Raw genomic sequence first — 24,728 nt, forward strand, 5'->3', positions numbered from 1 at the left:
GAAAAAGAGAAAAAACTATACTGTAGTATTTTGGTATTTGATTGAAAGAGTAAAAATTATTTACAAGTAATTATATCAACTTTTTGCCTATCTTTCAAAGTAATCACATTTCTCCAAAGGCAACCTAGGCCTCACTTTATACATACCCCTCAGATATGGGTCTAATTCTCATCCCTAGTATAAACATATATCTTCTGCGTGTAACGGCATAAACTAACCCCTTGAACCTTGTGGGATTCAAATAAGTGGCAAACTCTTCCAAAAAGTTTTAACACTGTTGCATGCCAAGTCAGGATTCGAACTAGAAGCAAATCATTGCATAATGATAGAATGACAGATTAACAACCCACGATAGTCAAGTCCAACAGCAACACAAGTCTCTAACAACATGGTAAATCAATTTTACTAGAAAATGCATTTATATTCTTGTTTGAATTGACTTATTTGAGCTCATCTATTGACATAAGTTTTGTGAGACCGTTTTGGAGAATTTAAGAAAACAACTTATGATAATTTTCATAAGTTTTGTGCAGCTTATATTCATAAGTTCAGCTTATATTCATAAGCTCTCTGATATAGCTTATGAAAACAGCTCGTAGCATATGTAGAAACAATTTAGTTTTATTTCACTATTGCTATAAAAATTGCTTATCTAAGCTTATACATAAAGCGCTTGTGCTATAAGTTGCAAATAAGTTGTTTATCCTAACAAACCCACGTTCAATGACTTTTCAGTCAGGACGAGAAAGATCTGAGTTAACCAAAAAAAGTTTATATATTAACAAACTATTGCTTCATCCACCTAACTGATTTATTTTGTGTGATATCCCAGTGAAGCACTAATACAAAAATACAAGGCAAACAATGAGTTTTCATTTGACATTATTTAGGATGAATATATATATACAAGCAATCATTGAAATAATTCATCAAAAGAAACCATACATTACAATTATATACCTCAAAATCAAAACTATAGCACAACTTATTGTAACACAAACAATTGAGAGAAACAACTAAAAAGTATCCTGCTAATTTTGTCTTAAGGACTATGTGCTAGCAGATGAGATGTTGCTTTTGGCTTGAGATGAGGCTGTTGAAGCATTGCTCTTTACCTGTGAGTTATGAGTTGAGCTCGAATCAGTGAAGAAAACAATGTCCTCATGGTCATCAATAAAAGCTTGAAGTGATCTAGGAATTGGAGGCAAAGTCACATCCAAAACACCTTCAAGTATTTGAACTACTTGACCCATGGATGGCCTATGAGCTTCATCATCTTGAACACACCATGAAGCTATTTTTATGACTCTAGCGATCTCTTCAGCATCGGCATCTCCATCCAATCTCGAGTCCAATAGGCTAATCGCATTCCCTCCTTGGTGTACTACGTTTGCAGCCAATGTAGGAAAGAATTTAACTTGACCATTTTCAGAAGGATCAGAGTTCCGTCTACCTGAAACGAGCTCAAAAAGCATCATTCCGTAGCTGTATACATCGGCTTTAGCAGTGATAGCCACTCCTGAAATCCATTCTGGAGCTAGATAACCTCTTGTTCCTCTCATTGTAGTGAGGACTCTGCTGAAGTCCCTTCCGACAAGCTTTGCAAGCCCGAAGTCTGCTACCTTTGGACAAAAATCAGAATCTATGAGAATGTTTTCCGGCTTCACGTCACAGTGAATGATACAGTCTCTACACTTTTCATGAAGATAAGTCAATCCTCTAGCTATTCCGAGAGCAATTTGGTATCTTACTTTCCAGTCCAACACATTTTCTTGAAACAGACTTGAATCCAAAGACCCATTTGGCATGTAATCATAAACCAGAAGCCTTTTGTCGCCTTCGGAACAGAAACCACGAAGCCTAACAAGGTTGACATGTTGGACAGTTCCAATAGTACTCACTTCTGTTCGAAACTGCTTCTCGCCTTGGCTAATGCTTTCGAGTTTCTTCACTGCTATGACACTTGAATCAGGTAATGTTCCTTTGAAGACAGAACCAAAACCACCTCCTCCAAGTTTGTCCGAGAAATTCTTCGTAGCAGTTTGTAAATCTCTGTATGCAAATGCTATCAATGAACCTTCCACAGTAGTTCTTGCTCCAGCAAGTCTTTTTCTTCGCCTAATCACGACGATTAGGACAAGAACAAGAACAACTGCTATACCACCAACAGCACCAGCAACAATACCAATAGTTGTCCCTTTATTGCTTTTCGAATCAGAAAACTCGGATGCTGCAAGTTTTAGAAACAAAGTCTGTCCATTAGTATCATCTTGAGAAAGCTGTTGCAGATTGAAGAGTTCTCCTCGCCAAACGAAACATCCGCTACTGTTATAAGCATATGCATTGCAAGAACAGTTACTCAAACAAGTTGAATCACATTCATCAACTGAACCAGCTTCCACAACTTGTTTTGCATCTTCAGGCAAAGCCACATTGGATTTGGGTGAGAACCTATCCTTAGCACCATTAGAAGGATTGGAAGTTACCTCACATTGAAATTTGTTTCTTTTCACACAACCATGTGAGTAATCACCAAGATCCCAATCAGATTGCGACTTCGGTACATAACCATTCAAACAATTGCAAGATGGTTTTGAATTCTCATTACAGCTACCAAATGCACCACAGAAAGCATAAACCTGACACTGTCCTCTTGGCTGTGACCAAAACAAATTCCATTGCTGAGTACTTTCAAGCCAAGTAAATTGCTTGATTTGCCCCGAGACATCCATCACGAAACGAGATATCAAAGAACTGTCGTAAACAGAATACGTGAAGTAACTCTCAGTCGTGTTCGACACATAGTTAAAATTGTAGATATAATTTGACCTCATTTCAGGAACTAAACTAAATATTTGTCCATTCCAAGGACCACTTGTCCAATACTGTTTGGTTTTATTCCAAAGAATCAAATACGAATTGGTTCCATTAGGGTCTAATTCAAGCGAAAATAAACCTGTTGCCGGATCATCGCTGTTTTTCCATGCAGTAAGATATTGAGGCTTCTTTGTTATTTTATCAAGCTTTATTTTACCACCAGGAAGCCATGTATTCGTCGGAAAATCAAAACTCTGCCAAAGAGCTTCTGATACCGACGCATTAGGCGTATTACTTAATATAAGATTACCAGAATCTAAAAGAACAGCAACAACAGAACTTGTTCTAGAACTAGAACTAGAACTCAAATTTGTTGACCAAACAAGATTTTGAGACTGATCTAAGAGAACTAAATTACCATTAGATATAGTTAACTTAGAAGAATTTTTATCAGAAACTGGATGATCTCTATTTGCTACCCAAACATATGTCTTTATAGATATCTTTTTGTACCACATGCCAATGTAAAATTTAGAAGAATTACCTTTATTGAAGAAACCCAATTCAAATTTTTCATCTTTGGAGACAAGTGTTTGATCACCAGAAAGAGATTGATTTGATGAAATGATGGTTAGAGCAGAAAGTGAAGGGTATGTGTGAAAAGATAAAAAGATGATGATGAGAGAAAGTGAGAAGAGTGGTTTTTTCTTCATGTTGTTACTGTTGTTGATAGTTTGGTTTCAAAGATGAAAATGTTGTCAGAGAAGTAAGATATTAGTATATTAGTATGTGATTGATGGGTGAGGAATGTGAAAAGAAAATATGGAAGAATGAGTCTAACAAATGACTTGGTCGTGTTGGAATGATGATAGTATCTTCTATTTTTTTCTTGTTTCCAAAGTCAACAAAGACTGAGAAGATTGAAAGTGAGTGTTGTAATGCAGCTGGATTTGGCCGCAATGTAGTGTTGACGAAGTTATTGTTCTCAACCGTCCGAGGGATTAAAATTGATATTTTAATTTGAACTGTTTAATTTAAGCCATTATATTTGGCCTAGTGGCGAGGGATTCCAATAGATTCATGCGATTCTGGATTCGATTCCTTACTCCATTGTAAACTAAAAAACTGTTTAATCTCAAATTAACGGATGTAATCAATTTCTATGTGTAGCAGTGTCATTTTACTACTTCTGGATCTTTGATATAGTGTGTATATCTAACTAACACATGCGGCTGTTAGAAGTCTCACATTGGCTAGAGATATGACAAAGATAGCCTTTATAAGTGTAGTGCAAACCTCAACTCTCAAGCTAGCTTTTGTGGTTGAGTATAGGCCTCTAAAATTCTAATATGGTATCAGAGCCTATCCTAGATCCATTTGTTGTTTGTTGTGGAGACCTCCCATATTTGGGCCACCCGTTGTTGTTGATCCCACGTTCCAGCTTGTTCAGTTCTGGACGTGAAGGGGTGTGTTAGAAGTCCCACATTGGCTAGAGATATGACAAAGATAGCCTTTATAAGTGTAGTGCAAACCTCAACTCTCAAGCTAGCTTTTATGGTTGAGTATAGGCCTCTAAAATTCTAATATGGTATGGTATCAGAGCCTGGTTAATACTTAATGCTATGTCCCTACAAAAATAAGACCAATTTAATGAGTTATTTTTTCTAACGTGATTTATCAGGTATCATATGGGTGTATAAAAAATGAATGTCACCTCATCTTATTATTCATAAATACACAATTTTCGACATTTTATAATTATTGAATGGGATTTATATGAACACCAGTCTTGAATAGAGGGATAATAATTTAAAAAACTACAAAATTATTGTTGGGATTGATTGCAATGTAAGTCCCACATTGCTAATGAAGAAAAAAAAAGGTCAAAAAAATTATATTGAAGAAGTCACACATCACTTAGAATGGTGAAGCAATGAGGGAATCAAGACTATATAATGGACCTAAGTTCTTTGTTTATAATTGCACCAGTCAGTAGCACTTTAAACTTATATCTGACTTTTTTGTTTTTCTCTTGTACTCTTGTATAGGGTTGAGAGATGTAGTTAGGTATTTGCTTTGGAAAGTGTGGGTGTATTGGGGGCCAAGGGAAGGTTGAGGGTAGTCTATGTGTTGTAACAATTTTCACATAGTGTTTATTCTCTGGTTGTCGGTTTTGACAACGGCCGTGGTTTTTTCTCCGGTTTTGGAGTTTCCACGTTATATTCTTGTGTTGTTGATTGCGTTCATTTATTTTCTCTATGCCGGTTTTTCCCAACAATTATATAGGATGTCTGTGTCTCCAAAAAAAATAAATTGTCATGAAAAAATTTTAAAAACAAAGGAAAAAATTAATAGAAAAGCTCTGTCCGTGGTCTTAGACTACTTACAATGGTTGAGTTTAAATCCGAAAACTAGAGGTGGGAACAGGCCAGGCCGGCCTACATGGCCTTAAGGCCTAGCCTACATAGGCTCAGGCCAGGCCAGCCTATTTCTTTAAATAGAGCAGACCAATGCTTTTTTATAAGCCTATTTAGCTAAAAAGGCCAGGCCGCAGGCCATTAAAAAAGCCTTTGAGGCCTACTAGGCCGGCCTATTTAAGTTAACATGAATAATATTTTTATTACGATTATTATTTATATATTAAAATTTATACTTTGATTAAATTATAAATCTATTAACTTTTTAAGTAATTTAAGTTTATTAATCTACATTAGTTTTTAACATATATAAATGTATTATTATAAACTAGAATTGAAATATGATGACATATATAGTCAAATTCTCTAAAATATCAAATGGAACATTATTTTATTAGTTCATAAGTATATTTCAAAATAAATATAATTATTTATTTAAATATGTTCATATGAAATAGGCTTTTAAACAGGCTAACAGGCCACATCAGACTTTCAAAAGGCCAGACTCAGGCCTAGAATTTAAGCCTATGATAGGCCACAGGCCAGGCTCAGACCTTCGATTTTTTGACAGGCCAGGCTCAGGCTTGGCAAAGCCTAGCTCGGCCTAGCCTATTCCCACCTCTACCGAAAACAATAGTTTAAATGCTACAATGGTGAGTTTAATCTAGAAGTTGAATTAGTTGGAAAAGAGAGGGGTTGTTGAATGGAGAGAAAAGTAGAAAAAAGTGAAAGTGGGAGAATGGGAAAGTGGGAAAGTGGGAAAGTGGATGAGACATCTGGCGCGAGCTGAGATGCCAGCTCCAGCAAGTAAGGTGCACTTGCTCAAGAGGAAGGTGAATCATGATTTTCAGATTTTTTTTTTTAAATGTATATATATGTGTCATATTTTTTTTTTTGAAGAAAATATATGTGTCATATTTTAATTGGGTGTGTACATTTTTATTTATTCTAATACTTTCAGGGCAATTATTACATAACATATTTTTTTCAATATTTTTTTTAATACCAAAATTCATAATTTTTAATACTCTATAAATAGAGGTATGGTTTGATATACTTTCAACATAAAAAAAAACTCATTTTTACACTTCATTCTCTAGTTTTTCTTTGTGCAATGAAAGAATATAAATAAATGTTAGCGCAGCACACACACAATGCAAGGACCAAGCTTGGCAATGTTGCAGGCTCAGCTCGCGGGCATGGCTTGCTAATTAAGCAAGATGAACATAGTAAAAATGTTGAAAGAATGAAAACAGAACAACAAAGAAAAGTTTGCAAATGTAAAATTGTATTATTGATTGATTGAAAATTACACAGTTACAAAGTTTATTTATAGTAGTTACATAACATTGCTTGTGAGACAAGTAACAACACTTCAAGTAACTAACTCACTTACAATTTGTTGTAACTAATTAACTAACTTCTAAACTAACTCAATTCAGTTATGAATTACAGATATTCTAACAATAAAACTCATTAAATAATATAAATAAAGAATAAAAATTGTGGGGTATATGAAAGTGAGTTGAAAGAAAGAGTATTTGGTTTAAACTAAACCATTGTAGTAATAAAAGTTGAATAATAATTTACTAATTATTATGTAGAAGAGAGAGAAAATAATATAAAGTATCGGGAAGTGAAAAAATTAGTTTAATCTATAAACCATATGGTCTTAGATGTGCGACATTCAACTCATGGGCATTTCCTTCCTACACTTCGTAGAAAAGTCCAAATAGAGTTTTTGTTTTTATTTACTTTTTGTTATTATTAATTCTTCATACGAAATGATCGTTATTGCATCCATTATTTTATTTTATTTGATGCTGTCTCTTGTGTCCTAGTAAATTTTTGTTTTAGATAAAAGTCATAGATTCCTAGTAAATGCTTGATCTTACATTTGTTATGGTTTTACGAGTTAATAGTTTGGACTTCTTTGACAAGTGTCAGGTATCCACACCACGAAATGGTATGCAAGGAAGAAGTTTTATTTTAGATGATCACAAAAATTTAGTTATTTAATTTGATGACACACGTTTAATAAAAAATAAAAAAAGAAAATAGTTAAATAATTTATATTTTACAATAATTAAATTATATGTATTTTTATATGAGTTGATCAAATAGAATGAACGAATATTTTAAAAAAATATATACATATTTTTCTTATGCACACCAAGCACATCACCGAAGTAAAAACTTTTTTTTTAAGCAACCGAAGTCAAAACTTAAGAACCGAAAATAAGCCAAGTAAATCAAATAGATATTACAAAATATTTATTCTTTTATTAGGTTCACATATGTAGGAATTTACCCGAGTAATGATTTAATCAAAATTTAAATACATATTTTTCTCCATATATTTTATTCACGATATAAATTATCTATTTTTAGATCATAATTATCTATTTTTAATTTAAAAGTTTAAAAGGAAATATAAATTACAAGATGTAGTTGTAAACATCACAACTAATTGGCTTAACAACTTTCTTCAATTTTACTCTCTATCTCATACAATGATTAAGAGAATGATTAAGTCTAATGATCCTAGTTCAAATCTAATTAGACCTATCTCTCTCTTGCCTATAAACAACTATTTCCATTTTTGTTAAATCATTTTTAGATCTCATATCTCTCAATCACGTAGCTCTCTCATCATGACCATTCTCTCATCTTATCTCATTCTCAAACCCTTAAACCTCTCTAAATAATGGCAAGAACCAAATTGATTGATGTTACCACACCATTAATTGACTACCCAACATCATCACATTTTGATCAATCCAAACATATCCAAAACTAAATCCTCATAACCATCACCATCACATCAGAATGTTGAAGTTCTTATTGTTACAGCTTTACACAGCCAAGAAATGAAATGACTTAGTCAATCGATACGCAAATCACCTAAATTGAGTCATGTCCCTTCTGGGTGCGCGTTATACCTCCTACGAAGTTCATGGAAATTCGTTCCACACTTCCATTATGGAAACTCCAAGGGTTGAAATTAATAAACTTGGAGGTGTTTGGTGTTCTATCTTTACTTGTTGGTACACAACTGACAACAAATTTTGCAATGTACATCTTCGTACCGGAATACCAATAATATTTCTTTAAATCTTGATACATCTTAGTGGAACCTAGGTGAATTGAGAATCAATTGTTGTGTGTTTCCTCTAAGATCAATCTTTTCAATTTCAGGTCGCTCGACACATAAATTCTGTCCAAAAAAGGATCACTCCATTCGGTTTTAAGGCAAACTCATGTTGTCCTAATCTCTATGTAATTAAGGTTCATATCCATCTCCTGCTCTCGTGCAATTTTTCACCTTAGGTCACAAGAAATCTCTAATTTATTAACATGATTTCACCCTTTAGACGTGGCATTAAGGTTAAGGTTTCTCAAATTTTCATACATATTATTACATTTTTCTAAGCATCCACAACAACATTCACTTTTCCAAGATGGTACTTTTGTTCGAAATCAAAATCATTAAGGTATTCCATTCATCTCCTTTGCCTCGTATTTAAGTTTGTCTGATCAAACAAGTACTTCAAACTCTTGTGGTCGCTAAATAATTTAAATTGGACATTATACAAGTGATGCCTCCATATCTTCAATTCAAAAACTAAAGCTTCTAACTCAAGATTATGAATGAGGTAGTTCTCTTCATGAGACTTCAGCTATCTGGATGCATCGACTACTACTTTATTATCCGTTATAAGTACATATGAGTGCCTTTGACAAAGCATCACAAAACACTACATATTTTTGGGTTGGTTCCGAAATAGTCAACACATGTGCTTTGATCGGCTTTCTCTTCAACTTTGCTCAGTTTCGTCATCCCACACAAAATGGATAGAGTTTATTCCACATATAATGAAGGATTTACTAAATAATTTCTTCCAACAAATTGAAAAATAAAAGAAGAAAAGAATGAAACAAAATATGGATTAGAGCGAGAAGATGAAGAAAAAGAAGGCGCCATAATCATGAAAGTTGATAAGCCAAGAGGATTCGTCACAATGGTAAGGATGCCAATAATAAAAATCAATTAGAATTCCAATCCAAGAACCTAAAAGAGGAGACCCAGCTCACTCACATTTCTCTATCCTCATGAGAGAAATTCTACTTCATTTCAATGTTTTTTACAAATAAGATTACAAATGTCTATTTAAAACAAAACACTAAATCTACATGGGCCATAAGTAACACCATTTTAGGCCCATATTAGATTTACATTATTTAATCAAGGAAAATGCTAAACAGTACCCCTGAGGCACCGGTTAAGTATATCAAAATGGAAATTTTATCTTGAAAATTGTGAGTTCAATATCTTAAAGATGTAAAAAGTTATTATCTCTCATCATTAATTTTGCTCTTTCTTTTTTTAGTATGCTTAACTAGTGTCTCGGGACACTGTTTAGCATGACCCTTTAATCAAAACTAAAACTATTACAATTCAAATAAAAACAAACTAAGAAATTACCAGAAATCAAATTAAAATAAAGTTCATCCTAATTTATAAAAAATTTAGTATATATTTTTGTTGGGCTTAATAGCCAATTTGTTGGCTGTGTTTAGAGGTGGAAAAACAAGTCGGTCCGGTCGGACCGACTCATTTGACCCGCCATTTTTGGTGGTCGGCTAAGGATTTCGACTCGGTTCATTAAATTGACCCGCCTAGCCTGCTTAAAAATAGGCATTGGCAGGGCGGGTTTTGCCCGCAAGTTTTTTTATACTTAAAATGAAAATTGGGATAGTATTTACGAGTCCATTCCACTATTTTTTTTCCTTCTCTATTGATAAAAAATTGACATTTCTCTCTTTCTTTCTTATATAAATATACGTATTTTATATATCTAAAGGGAGCTTATATGGTGCATTCCCTTTTTGGACTGTTTTGGTGCGGTCCTTCTTTTTGACCAATAGAATTCAATTTAATTCCAACATCAGCGCAAGTTCATGCTGAGTCCTTTTTTTTTAACAAACTTTTATTTATTGCATATAAGTCCCCCATCAAATAAATATTCATTTAAAAATTACAATTTTTTCTTTCAATTTAAAACAAATCAGATAATATAATTTATAATATTTTTTATTTGACCAAATTAAAAATAAAATTAAAAATCCTAAATTCCAAATTCTACCTATTGTTCGTCTCCATCTTCTTGTTTTCCGGAAGAAAACGATGCAATGAAATTGAAAAATCATCAATTTCTCCTTTTCTTCGAGATCCTAAGATTTCTCTGTACTGCTATTTTCTCTCTATGAGGGCAAGAGGTTGTCAAATATTCATAGCGGATATTGTATTACTGGTAGTCTTATACCATGTGTACAAGAATGGCAAATTGGTTCACTTGGTGGTGTGGTCCTCTACATTCTTTAGATGCATATCCATCGATTATTAGTGGTAGTGATTATCACGTTGTGGAGTTTTTTTCGTAAATTCTATTAATTGTATCTCTCAACTCCTTCAAATTTTAGTGACTTTGATGAACGCAAGTCATGAACAGAAGTTTCAATTTTATTGATTTTGTGACTTTGTTGTTTTTTGTTTCAATTTTAGTTGTAATTTTGTTTTAATTGATTTACGATCACGATTAAAATTAAAAACAATTTAAACATTGGGGTAATTTTGTAACTTTTAATATGGTAGGGACTAAGTTGAAATATTAATAAATATAAAGATATATGGTAAGTACCATATAATTGGTTTGTACCGGATAATTCAAAGTGAGTGAACATTACATCTTCATTGGCCAGATTAGGACGACTCCAAAACAGTTCAAATAAGGGGCTGCACCATAGAATTTTCCATATCTAAAACTATGTTTTCTTCCTTTTGAACCAAGTGGATTATTTTTGTGTTTTAATGTGTTTGTTTTCGGTTTTTGGTGTTATAGTTAAGTTATTTTGTTTATGTTGTTGAAAAATATGACATTGATATTAAAATTTGCTGAAGCTCTATTATACATTGTTAAAAAATATTTTTAGTCGACCTCATTGGTAACGGTTAATAATTTTGTAAATTATATAGTAAATCAAATTGTATTAAAAAAAAATGTTTGACGGACCGACATGCCAACTCGTTAATAAATAGAAGTGCTTAAATTTTAAGCTCAGACATCTAAGTTGGCCCGCCCCACCCCACCCCACTTTTTAGCGGACTTAAACGGGGCCGGCGGGCGGGTCGCCCCACTTTACCACATGTAGCTTTGTTTATAGGTATATTGTTTAATTTGTTTTTAGCCAATATAGTCATATAATTTATTGTTTTCTTTTTTAAATAATACTACTAAATTGACATTTCCCTCAAACGCGTGCCAAGTGGCAACCCACTTACCGCATTCCATGTAGAATCCAATTTGTTTGTGGTTGATAGCTTAGCTTCTGTTCTATCTTTTAATAATGAACAAAAAAAAGAGATTCTATTTTCAAAAAAAAGATTCAGTTTTATCTTTTTTATTCTATCTTGAAGTATACTTAACATGTGCCCTTAGGACATATGTTAGCCTATTTTATTTTATACTTCAAAATGCAAATTAATCAAATGGAAAATTGAGCAAACAGTTGAATAAGATTGTAGCTTTGAGTAGATGAAACAAGCTGTTGGATTTGGCTAAAAAAAATTTCCTTCTTAAATAAGATTGTAGCTTTGAGTAGTTTTGAATAATGTATTTTAACAAAGAAAAACCATTAAAATTAATATCTTTTGATTTTTTTTTTTCTTCCACAATTGCGCAACACTCCTCTTAGATTTATAGAGCAACAAAATAACAATCACTTCAAAATACTAATTATTAAAAAAAAATAATGATCATAAATGCAACTAATAAAGGAAAAAAAGGAAAGTTGTACAAAAAAAATTGCATTGCACCAAACTTCTTTCCAAACAAATTGACAATGATGTTTTGAACAACATAATGAACCACAAAAACATTAATGAAATAGAAAATACAGAAGCATAAAGCCACTTATTGGGCAACCAAGTACAACACACAATCCAATGTATTAAAAACCTTGTGCAGCAAGCAAACAAAACTAATTAAACAGGAGGGAGTGACAAAAAAACTGGAAACATGACATGAATATGAATCACCAACGTAAATTGATGCATACCGAAACATGGCCATCGAACGAATCAATTTGCAATGCAATAGCCTCTTACAAAGCTCCAAGAAGAGTGCCCTCGCTGTGACTTTTGCGCATGAAGTTGTCCGAATTCAATTTGTTGGGTGAGTTAAAATGAGAGCGAGTTTGGATTGATGGTTTGGTTCTGATAGGTGGGAGGTGGGCTTGTTTTCCTTTGGACGCTTTTGGCGTGGACACTTTTGGTGAGGACGTAGATGATGGCCTCCGAGAAGATGATGACCCCTTCCTTGAAGACTTGCGATCCACTCTAAGACTGCGATCAAACTGTTGTGAATTCATTCCTAATCGAACTGCACGATCTGCACCGTCCTTCAAACCGTTTGCTTTGAACGGCTGCCGATTGTAGTAGACAAGATGGGGAAGTAGGCCTTGCAGATATTTCTTAATTTGTTCATCTCCGACGTTTTTCTGGCAAGGGTTACCTTCCAAGTTGATAGCTAGCAAAGAATTGTAGTTGGCTGCAAGTTGTCCAAGACATTTAGCAGTTGAAATCTTGTTAAAACGAAGATCCAAGATACTTAGTTTCAACAGGCGGTGCAGACCCTCCACTTCACCGATCTTGTTTCCAGCAAGGTACAGCTCCTTTAGAGAAGAACATGATGCCAAACCTTTGAAAAGAAGGAAAAGATTAAACAAAAGACACAAAACACATTTAAGGATAAGGAGTATCACAAATCAACAATTCATTCTCAACAGGTAATGACATAGGAAAATTATACTAAGCAGATTAATTTTCAAGTAGCAAACTAGAGATGTAATCAAGATATTCTTTTACCGTGTCCAATTCTTAGTATACGGTTGTAGCTGAGGTCCAGGACACGAAGCCGTGTAAGTTCACGTAATCCCTCTATAGTGGAAATATTGTTTTTTGACAAATTCAATGTGTGAAGTCCTCGAGGAAGAGTACCGGCAGTTATTCTTGCTGCAAAATAAATGAACTAAATTTAATGCCAAAGTTAAAGATTGTCACAACTCAAAAGTAACGAATAAATAAAACATGCTACTAACCAATTGCATTTCCAGACAAATTGAGCACCTTCAAACTCACAAATGCACTCAAAAAGGGGATCACAACCAGCCCATGATTTGCCAGCTGAGCCGTAGTGGCATTGGCAGTCAATGAAGATATATATCTTTTAGCGGCTTCCATTCCCGGAGTGATCTTATGATCCACAACTGAAGCAGCCACAGCATTTGCGGTGTTAACATCAACTACTGGATCAACAACAGATTCAGGCAATTCAATTATATCCTCTGGAGGTGGTTCGCAGTCCTGCAAACTGCTTACCCAATCCTCAATCCGCTTAAAGCTAAAATTCATGTTAGGAGATTCAATCGAGGAATCTCCTTGAAGAGGTTCTGCATCACTTATATCGTCTGTAATCGGTCTTGTCCAGTCTTTTGGTACACCAGAAAGAAGATGCGAATCAAAACCATCGTCAAAGTATCTGTCCATATGATTATCTTCAGTTTTTTCCATGATACTTTCTTGAGTTTCCCTAATTTGATCATAAGACTCGTTGATGAATACCTCTTTCTTCCTCAAGCTTAAAGCGCAAAGATCATCAGAAGATCTTGACAATGCTGATGCATGTTTAAAATCATGTTTATTTCCAGAAGTAAGCATAGAAGCAACGATATTGGGCAAGGAACACGACTTCCTTAAAGATGGTGTATTGGGACCAGAATTCCGGCCAGCAGAGTCACCGGCATGATCGACGGATAATGGAGTATCAGAAATTTCACGAGCATCTTTCTCCGAAGGCGTCAGATCTCCTATTGAAAAAAGTGAGCTATCATTGCAACGGCCAGGAATGACTTGAAACTCAAAGTTCGAATCCGTTTTAGATTGATCATTAGGGCTGCCTATTGAATTTGGTGAGTCATGGTGGCTCTTGGAAAACCCCATATCATCATGATCACCCTCAGTTATCCCTTGGCAAAGCTCACTATCCGACTGACTTTTCCTGAGACGCCCAATTTGGTGGACTTTTCTGTCAAGTTCAGTGAGAAACTTGCTATTCATATCCTCTAACCTACCAATGCGCTCTACTGAATCCTGGTCAAGAATATCATTCTCGGAAACATTCATTAGCTTATGTGAATGTTGTTTTGAAGGTGACGAATTTAAGCTCGTAGGGGTAGACAAATCTTTACTAACTAGCTTTTTGGAACTATCACGCAAAGCTTTCGACATTTCTTCAGAAGAAGGTTGAGCTATTTTCTGATTAAAAGAAAAAGCTTAAAGTCAAAACAAATTCATGTAATAACATCCAAGTTATACAAAAGTCTATACTTCAATTCATTTCTTCTTACCTTTGTTTTGTTGCCTTGGACATTAACATGAAAACAAGAAAATTTAAACATCGCTGCAACAATGTTGAGAGCTACATCTAACCACTACCAATGTTAATCTATATTGTTCGTCAATTTTCCAGAAGCCTAACCAAAATCCGTAAATTTGCTGTTATTGTACTAGAGGGCTTCTGGGGACAAATCAAAAGCCACCCTTAGCCATAATCAACGGACAATCCAACCGAAACACGGCACAATCTCCATATGTCTGATGCCTTTGTTCTACGTAAAACACAAACCGAAATCACTCCTCCTTCATCACCCCACACCTTTTTAGAGGTGCGAGAATTATTTGAACTTTTTATAGCGGCCAGAGTGAAATAAATTCTTTTTCAGCAAGCTGAATCCAGAGACAAATCCGCATAAAAGACGCAAACCTATTGAATAAAACAGAATCACATGAACATTATCAACCACAAAGAAAACACTTCAATTCAAGATATAAATTGTGACTTCAATTAAACAAATAAAAACAAAGAAAAAAATCAATTTATACAATAGAAATCTATAGCTTATTCTTTCCTCTTCTCTAAATTATAAACTCGCTTAAATTTCTAAGATATTCTCATAATTGTTTCTAGCAAATCAATTTCACAAATTTCAAAAAAAAAAAAAAAAAAATTAACACCCACAGAAAAAAACAACATTAAAATCAAGGAAAATTGAATCAGACCTGAAATTTAACCACGTCCATTAAATTAAACAGAAAAAAAAAACACACAATTAAGGTTAACCAAAAATACAAAATTGCATCTTTGAATCAAACAAAAACACCCAATTAACGTTAAACGAAAGGTACGATGTTTTATTAAAAAATCAAGGGAATTTAAAAGATACATGCAAAAGCAAAACAAAAGGTCTCATAAATAATTGAATATATAAAAAAAAATGCAAAGGAAAAAAAAATAGCATAGAACTTACAGAAAGAAATTGAAGAAAAGAGAGAGTTGATGATAGAATGAAAAAGATGACACTGTTGTATCAAGAAGCAGCCTCTTCTTCTTCCTTTGGCTACCCACCTTGCCCTGCAATGCTACGCAATCTCAACAATTTTCAATTCTCTATATATATAATATATAAAAATAAATATTATTAATTTATTATTATTAATAATAATAGGTTCCGAATCAAGTGCATTCAGTGCCACACAAATTATTCAATGAGTGACTAGCTATAACCCTAATTTGAGAAACAAAATAATGATTTTTAATGATTTGATAAAAAATATCTGAATCTTTAACTTTTTTTTTGTGAATTGTTTAAATAATAATATATGAGGAGGGATCCGTTGACTCCAGGAGTAAGTCTCCATTGACTTTATCCGCTTAATAACTCGATATCGGCATTATATTTCTTCAATCCAACCGTTAAATTCAAAGATCTCATTGAGTAGATCAACTACACAAATTTTTATAAAAATTCAAAATTGTTTGATACTTTTTCTGATAACTTCAATTGATCGTACAATAAACTTTTAAAATAACCGTTGAATTTCAATAGTCTGAATGCATAACTACATTTTTTGAATTTTTATAAAACTTCTGTGGAGTTGATCTACTCAATGAGATCTTTAAATTCAACGATTGGATTGAAGAAATATAATGCCGATATTGAGTTATTAAGCAGAGTAAGTCAATAAAAACTTACTCCTCGAGTCAACGAATATCTCCTCATAATATATCAACCGTTTGTCAAAATAAAAATAATATATCAACCTTAAACACGTGCCTAAAACTGAGTAAAAAGAAAATTCAGTGCCTAAAAGTTGGTATTTGTAGGAAAAAAATTTAAAATGTCACGTGATATTTATGATTTTTATCTTAAATGAGATGAGATTCATGGTTAAAAGATCTCAAATATTTACTATTTATTTCAGACTAATGTTGGCATAAATATTTAAATTTAAAATAATTACTCCTCTATTCTATAATGAGACAGTCCTGAAAGAGACAACCATTTTTTATGAAAAAATATCTTATCTTACATAACTAGTATCCGGACCCGTGCCAAGCACGGGTAAAATGAGACAAAAATTTAACATTTTAATATTAAAATTTTCATAATTCTCAAATAAAAAGAATGAAAAATGAAAAGTTATAACTTTAAAAAAAAAAAAAGAAGGATCCCGTATTTGTCAAAAGTTAAATAAAATATGATCCTGTATTAATATATAAATATAGTTCCTGTGTAAATCACAAAAAAAAAAGGAGGCCTCGTATAAATTACAAAAAAATAAATCATTTCTCTTATACATAAAAATATAGACGGATGGTCCCATAAGTCCTAGCTCAACTGACAAAATGCCGAAATTGTTACGCTGGACGTCGTGACCCAGGTTCGAATCCGGGATCTCACAATTATACGTGAGTTTAATTTCAGTGGATTATCACTTCATCTAAGACAAAAAAAAAATATAGACTTGTGTGTAAACTTTAAAAAAAAAAAAAAGAGTCCCCCAAACAAACAAAAAAAGTTAAATTAATGTCATAATATCCATATGAAAATAAATATGAAACAAAAATACCCTAAAAAAGTTATATGAATATATCTTATATTAGTTAATTTTCACATCAATATCCTCAAAATAAAAAAATATAGAACGTCGTATAAATTAAAAAAAAAAATTGTCTTTGTGTTAATATATGAATACAAATATAGTCCTTATAGTAATATATTTTTTTGGTATTAACCCTCTTGTTCTCATGGAAGAATTCTCTGATAATTCAGAGTTCAACCGCCATGTAAGTATAGCCCCAAAATAATACATGTGCAAAAATATATGCCCATATAAATTATAAATACAAAAGTCTCACATAAATTATAGAATAAAGATAGATTCTCGTCTTAATATATGAATATAAATATATAGTCTTCATATAAATCAACAAAAAAAAAGTTATATATAAATAACAACAAAAAAAAAATGAACCCAGGCCCCATAAAAAATACAAAAAAATAGGTCAATATATGAATATATGAGTAAAAGTATAAAATCCCGTATAAACGTGTTAAAATAAAGCCCCCGAGCAAAGAAAAAAAGTATAAATGCAGGGTTTTCTACATCTCAACCATCGATGAAAAAATGTAATATGAATTTATGGTAGAGAAATTGTTTACCACCACAAGCTTTTACTAATCCCTTAATTTTTGAAAATGCCTTAATTTATGGGGTTCATCCAATATTTGACATTTCCAAAAATATATTGCATTACCATATATTTTCCAACTATTTTAAATATACTACAGTCAATAAATATATATACTACAGTCAATTTTTTTTAATGTATTCATAAAAAGAAATTAGTTTAGCTATAATTATTTATAAAAAATATTTCATTTTAAAAAAATTTATTTCGTTTTAATGTACCTATAGTTTTTAAAAAATAAAAATTATTAAAAACCTTTTATTTAAAATATAAAAATTAAAATCTTTTTCCTTAAAATATAAAAAAAATCATTTAGATAAATACTTCTTTTAATTAGTTTTTTATTTTATGCCAAAGATTAATACAAAATTATTTTTAGAGATATTCTTTTATTCATACTTTTAATTCGAATTTGCTATAATTATATAGATTGATATTTAGATTTTAATTAAAAAAATGCGTGGCTAATTTACGCCCAAATATATTAATATATTTCAATTTCATTATTTTATTTGCTGAAAAAAAATGAGCTAGTAAACATTTATTAGAATTAGAATTCTTTGAATTCTTGCCATATATGATTTTAATTGCAGTAAAAAAAATGTATTGATGAGTGAATCAATTAATTAATATCAATCAGCACCAATTTTGCGAAAAAAGAAGTGTATAGAAAGAATGAATGTGATTTCTAATTGCCAAATTTTACGGATCCAAAAACCGCAAATGCATCGCACCACTTTCATAATTCTCTGCCACCATATAAAATTATCAATTATATATATCCATAAACTTTACATAATTGGAAGAAGAAAAAAAAACTACATTACATAAATAATCCTATAATAAACTACATTACATAATCGTAAAAAAGAAACTAAATCACACAGATAATCCTATAACTCCTACAAAAATAAATCCATGGATATTGGACCTTTGCAATGGGGATCTGCACTCAGGTAATTAATATATGTATGTGTGTGTATATATATATCATGATGAGAAGGCATCAAATCAATTTTTTTTACAGTTACATGTAATACAATTTTCATTGTGCATCAATGCGATTTATAATTAACAAAAAAAAAATTGACATAAATGTGATTTATAATTGACATAAATGTTTACCAATTTAAAATTTAAGAATATGCAATCAATAAATTGTTTTTTACTGATAGCATAAATTAAGAAATTGAGATATGGTGGAATTTTAGGTCGGTCAACATGTAATAACTGTGAATATTAATAGACTAAATATCAAATCAAGGAGAAGAGAGGATTATTGCAAGCATGCCATGTGGTAGGAGAGAAGAATATTAATACACTAATTATCAACATCGATCTTCCTTGAATTTAAATTACATACTTTGTTTTTTTAGAATTTTCAGACATATTCTAATTAAAACATACCTTAATTATAAACCAAAAAATAATTTAATATGATAATTAATTATTTTGTTTTTGACTAAGTGAGAATTAATTGTTAAATGCACAAGAGAAGAGTGTATTTTTTAATTACAAAAGAAAAAATTAGTATTGTTAATAGTGTTAATAATAATTATTTTACAATTGTCTTTGAAGGATTTAAATCTTATTCATTTTGGTTATAAAGTCATGCACTATCGCAAATATGAACTTAGATCCTCTCTTTCAATCAATTTTGTCCCACTTTCTCCTTTACTAATTTGTGCCTATTTCTCTAATACTTTTTCTCTTGTTTTTTTAATTTATTATATTTTATTAATTTCATCCCTCCTCATACACTTGTATTCTTGAAGGAGGTAGAAAGGTGGAAGGAGATGGTCAACCTCCACAAATATGATATCTCTTGAACATAATTTTTATACAAACAGTTCAAGAGAAACAAATTATATGAGATTATTGAGTAACTGTCTTAAGAAAAAAAAGATGACTATTGAGATACTCTATCCACATTCCACATCAACGTTTCAAATAACTCAGTTGTCTATATAGATTGTACTAATCACCTCAAGGATTTTTGCATCACCAAATCTTGAAGTGCAAAACAATCAGGAGAAAAAAATCTGAAACTGAATTATACGCTATGGTATCGGAAAAAAAATTAGAATTGTAGTGAAGTGTACAACATCATTATATCCATATTGTTAACAATACAACAATATCCATATATACTTAAAATCAGAGAAACATAATATTACTATAGTAGAGAAGAGAAATATAACGCAATAGTTTTTAGCCAATAATAACATTATTTATTACTCATTACTATGGTATAAAAGCCTTTTCATTCTACAATGAAGTTTTGAGTGAAGTTTAAACTAACAATAACAAAATGTTCAGTAATACTTTCCTACACAATAGAAAAACATAAATGATAAAGGTAATTAAAGAATACAATAGAAAAATCTTCTCATAAAACATGCATTTGTCCCTACCAATTCACCACAGCCTTTTTCGGCTATACTCGTAAACCTAACATTATTCTTCACTCTCGGTCTTTTAAGAAGATAAGAAAAGCATGACACTCAAAAGAAAAATCCACCAGAACAGTTGCCTTCACCTAGTATTCGGACTCGTGCCAAGCACGTGACAAAATTCCCTTAATCACATTTTTTTAAAACTAATTTTATACTGTTAATCAATTTTAACCATGTATTTCACCAAATCATTCCACTACATCCCATTTCAATTATATGACATGGAAAATTTTTAGATTCCTATTAGATGTCAATGTAAAATTAATTTACACCGACAGAGCATATTCGTTAAACTCTTTTTAATTATAAAAAATTTAGTCTTAAGATGATATTTTTTAATCGCATTTTTACCCGTGCTTGGTATTTACCATCTTGTTCTTAGGGGAAGAATTCTCTGATAATTAATAGTTCAACCGCCAGGTACGTGTGTATCCTCAAAATAATACATGTGCAAAAGTCTCACATAAATAAAAAAACAAATAGGTCATATATAAATAAAAAAAATAAAAAAACACAGGCCACATAAAAATACAAAAAAATAGGTCCATGTATTAATATATAAGTAAAAGTATAAAATCCCATATAAATGTCTTAAAATAAAAGTATATAACCACGATAAAAAATAAAAAAATAGGAAAATAGGAAAATTAATAATAAAAAAAAGGAGAATGTCTTAAAATCCCGTATAAATGTCTTAAAATAATTGTATTCTCTTCCTCCTCTTTATTTTTGGTCTTCTCTAAATAAATAAAAAATTGATACAGAAAATAATCTTAACCTAATCAAATAAATTTAATCCACTCTAAGAAAAGAATATCATTGATTCCGTCAAGTTCAATCGCAACTATCTTGGTCTTAATTCATTATTTTCATAGTCTTTCTATTCATCCGCGAATAAAATATAATAAATGGTTAAATCCAATATAAAACATTGCTTTGGATATTATTTTTACGGTACTATAAAAATATAATAAAATTAATGTTTGCGATAAAAATAATATTCTTTAACGATGTGAATTTTCTGTAGAGCTATTAATAGAATGTTGCATCGCTTATTTGATTATAGAATGTTTTTAATAACGTCCAGTTTTGCATATTATTAGTATTAATGGTACAACTATAAATCATCAAATAAATTGCAGCGTTTTATTATCAAAAGAGAAAAGAAAAGAACAATAAAAAGCATATTAAATACATACAACATTTTAAGACTTGCTATCAATACGCTAATAGGCTGGATAATTTGTTGCCAAATATCGTAAAGTGTTGCCTACCTCCTACCTGAAGGGATGCTTCAACACCCATCCATATAAAAACTTTCTTCCATAACTGAATAGTGCATTGCTACCGATTGACTATTAAAAGGAATAACTTTTTTTGAAGCAATTAAAAGGAATAGATGTACCACTAAAATTTCGTAGCCTATTTATCAAAAAATAATAATTCGTATTCCCTATATTATTATTTCTAAATTTTAAATACGGTAACTATTTGAATTATCATGTCTTTTATGGTCAAGCCAATAAATATTATTAACGGAGCTGGACGATATATCAGGAAGTAATATGAAGAATAAATATGTGAGTAATACAATAGAAGTAATATTTTTAAAAGTGATTAATTTTCTAAAAAAGATGATTTTTTTTAAATAAAAAAAACTGTAACAATGCCTCTTAGTTATATTTTTCTAAAAAATTTAAAAGTAATACAATAGAAGTAATATTTTCTAAAAAATTATTTAGTTATATTTTTTTTATCAATCATTATTTAGTTATATACTTTTGTTTCTTAGTTTTTCAATTTTACGAAGAGATTTTTTGATAGTCAACATCATATTATGAAGGAAAAAAAAAGGAAAGAATATTAATGCATTTAGATGTAATGAGTTGTTGATTTACGTAAAACATATTAGTGCATTGCCACGACTTTATGACCAGAAAATTAACTTTCATCAATCACATTTTTATGTGCCTTGGACAGATTTTTTTTTTGTCATTAATTTTATTAATTACAATAAATGTCAAATGCATGACGAATGAAATTGAATGAGAAGAGGAGAGAGAAAGGCAAATAAGTTTGGCATTTTACATTTTTACAAATGTCATGTGTACAAATTTCTTTGAAAAATGGTCCCAAATAATATAATAATAGATTCTAATTTAATTCGTTGTCATCTATTTTCCAATTTAATATGTTTATGATATTCAATTAATTTTTTTTTCAATTATATATGATCACCTACAATATCATATTTATATTACTATATATAGCATAATATATTTTTTTTATGTCGTATATAATTCTTCACATTAATAATTTGCTAAATCATCTCAATTTTTTGTTACCAATTTTATTTCTCGTTATATACATCACCTCAATTTCAAACCGAGGAACATATTGTATTAAAATGAAAAAACACTCAACATTAGCACAAAGCCTGTTTTATTTTATTATAAATTAGTAAATAGAACTGTATATATTATTTTATTCTATTTTTAAAAAAAGAAAAATACATACTACATAAATTATTTTATTAATTAATATTTAGCAACAAAATGGTTAGTTTAGAGTGCAATAAACAATATATTATCAATCAAAAAACTTTATTGTTCATCTTCTCATAACCACTTTTCCCACTAACATCTACATAAGAAATATTTTTCTACAAAAAATCTAGATTAACAGTATGCCATTATTGTTTTCAATTTTGTGACTCATCCCAAGATGTTCTTGATATTCCTGAAAAAATAGATGAAGAAAAAATCATCAAAAGATTAAAAAAAATATAAGAAAGAAGAAAATAAAAGTAAACACAACAAATATGAGTTAGAAAGAGAAAAGAGTTAGAAAATGAATGAGATGAAATGCTCACACAAAGATCATATTTATAGAGAAAAAAATGGGCATGTACAATTAAACTCATTAAAAACAAATATATTGATTCCTTTTCTAATTTTAAAAAATAACGATTTTTTTAATGATAACAATTATTTGACTTTTACACACATTAATTCACTATTAATGAAAGGCATATGTATTCCATTTGATTATAAAATATAAAATAATAATAAAAATAGTAGAATATAAAAATTAATAATAATTCCTTCCAATAAAATAATAACAACAATAATAATAATTTCGAAATTTATTATAAAATATTTTAAAATCTATTATTATTTTAATTTATATTTGAAAAAAAAAGAACTTTTATAAAAAAACTTGCACGAAAATAATATATTAATTTCAAAATAAGGGAATTTTTAATCAAATATGAATTGTTTTTAAAAATATTAATTTAATTATTAATTATTGTAATAATAGCATTTAATATCAAATGCATGAGGATTGAAAATGAATGAGAAGATGAGATAGAAAGACAAATAACCTTGACTTTATTCATATTATAGATGACCATATATACAAAAACTATCATTAATATTATTAGTCAAAATTGATTCGATCCTTAATAATAGTAAACGATAACATGATATGGACAAAATTGAATAGGGGAATGAGTAATTGGACAAATCCACTATTAAATGTTGAATCAATTAACATGTTCGTCCACTTATAGTAATACTAAATAACTTTTGCAAAAGAAACATTAAATGTGAGGAATGAGGTTGAATGAGGAGAGGAGAGAGAAAGGGAAATAAGTCTGGCTTATTACATATTATAGATGATAATTTAGCTTATCAAAAAAATAAAAATAATAATGATAATTTAATACTATGAAATGAAATTTGATTTTGTTTTAAAATATTAAATTAGGGTGTAGAGACCAAATAATAATAGTAATTGAAAACTCACACACACTAGTACAAAAGTCAGGATTTAAACCGTGGTGACAATAATTCACTAACAATTTTAACAATTTTTTAATTGAGCTATGATTGGTGGACTAATTTTTGGGTAAAATTAAAGATTGAAAGTTCATCTTTACCATAAGCATAAAGCTCTATTTATAGCCTAGCTAGATGATCTTAATTTCGTGCAACACAACAGCCACCGGTAGCAGACCTAGGGATGGGCTGAGGTGGGCCACGGCCCCCATCCCATTTTTTTTTTATAATGTAGACTATTAATTTAAATGTATTATTAATCATTTTAAGTCACTCAATATATATATTTGTATGAATATTAATTTAGAGTTTGAATAATGCTAGCAACACACTCTTTAACAAACACACTCCAACACACTCTTTTTTATTGGTTAAAATTTACATGGGTCCCAAGTGAATTTTAACCAATAAAAAAGAGTGTGTTGGAGTGTGTTTGTTAAAGAGTGTGTTGCTAGCACTCCTCTTTAGAGTTTACTATTGATGATTATAAGTAACCGGTACACATATTTAAATATTAGTTCATAATTAATTGAATTTATAGTA

General features: G+C 30.7%; 2 protein-coding genes across 2 annotated transcripts; both read right to left on the bottom strand.

Moving 5' to 3' along the window:
• Positions 1 to 851: 851 nt before the first annotated feature.
• Positions 852 to 3,748, bottom strand: LOC123920666 (G-type lectin S-receptor-like serine/threonine-protein kinase At2g19130). The gene has a single exon (XM_045972959.1). The coding sequence runs from the start codon at positions 3,528 to 3,530 to the stop codon at positions 1,050 to 1,052; it is 2,481 nt and encodes an 826-aa protein (XP_045828915.1). The 5' UTR covers positions 3,531 to 3,748; the 3' UTR covers positions 852 to 1,049.
• Positions 3,749 to 12,086: 8,338 nt separating this feature from the next.
• On the bottom strand, positions 12,087 to 15,814 carry LOC123924788. Its single transcript, XM_045977759.1, has 5 exons — positions 15,663 to 15,814; positions 14,703 to 15,118; positions 13,395 to 14,610; positions 13,162 to 13,308; positions 12,087 to 12,994 (listed from the first exon to the last, which is right to left on the bottom strand). Exons 2-5 carry the CDS (start codon positions 14,751 to 14,753, stop codon positions 12,399 to 12,401), a joined length of 2,010 nt encoding a protein of 669 aa, XP_045833715.1. The 5' UTR covers positions 14,754 to 15,118; positions 15,663 to 15,814; the 3' UTR covers positions 12,087 to 12,398.
• Positions 15,815 to 24,728: the final 8,914 nt, after the last annotated feature.

This window comes from Trifolium pratense, linkage group LG4 (assembly GCF_020283565.1).
Source record: "Trifolium pratense cultivar HEN17-A07 linkage group LG4, ARS_RC_1.1, whole genome shotgun sequence".
NCBI lineage: Eukaryota > Viridiplantae > Streptophyta > Magnoliopsida > Fabales > Fabaceae > Trifolium > Trifolium pratense.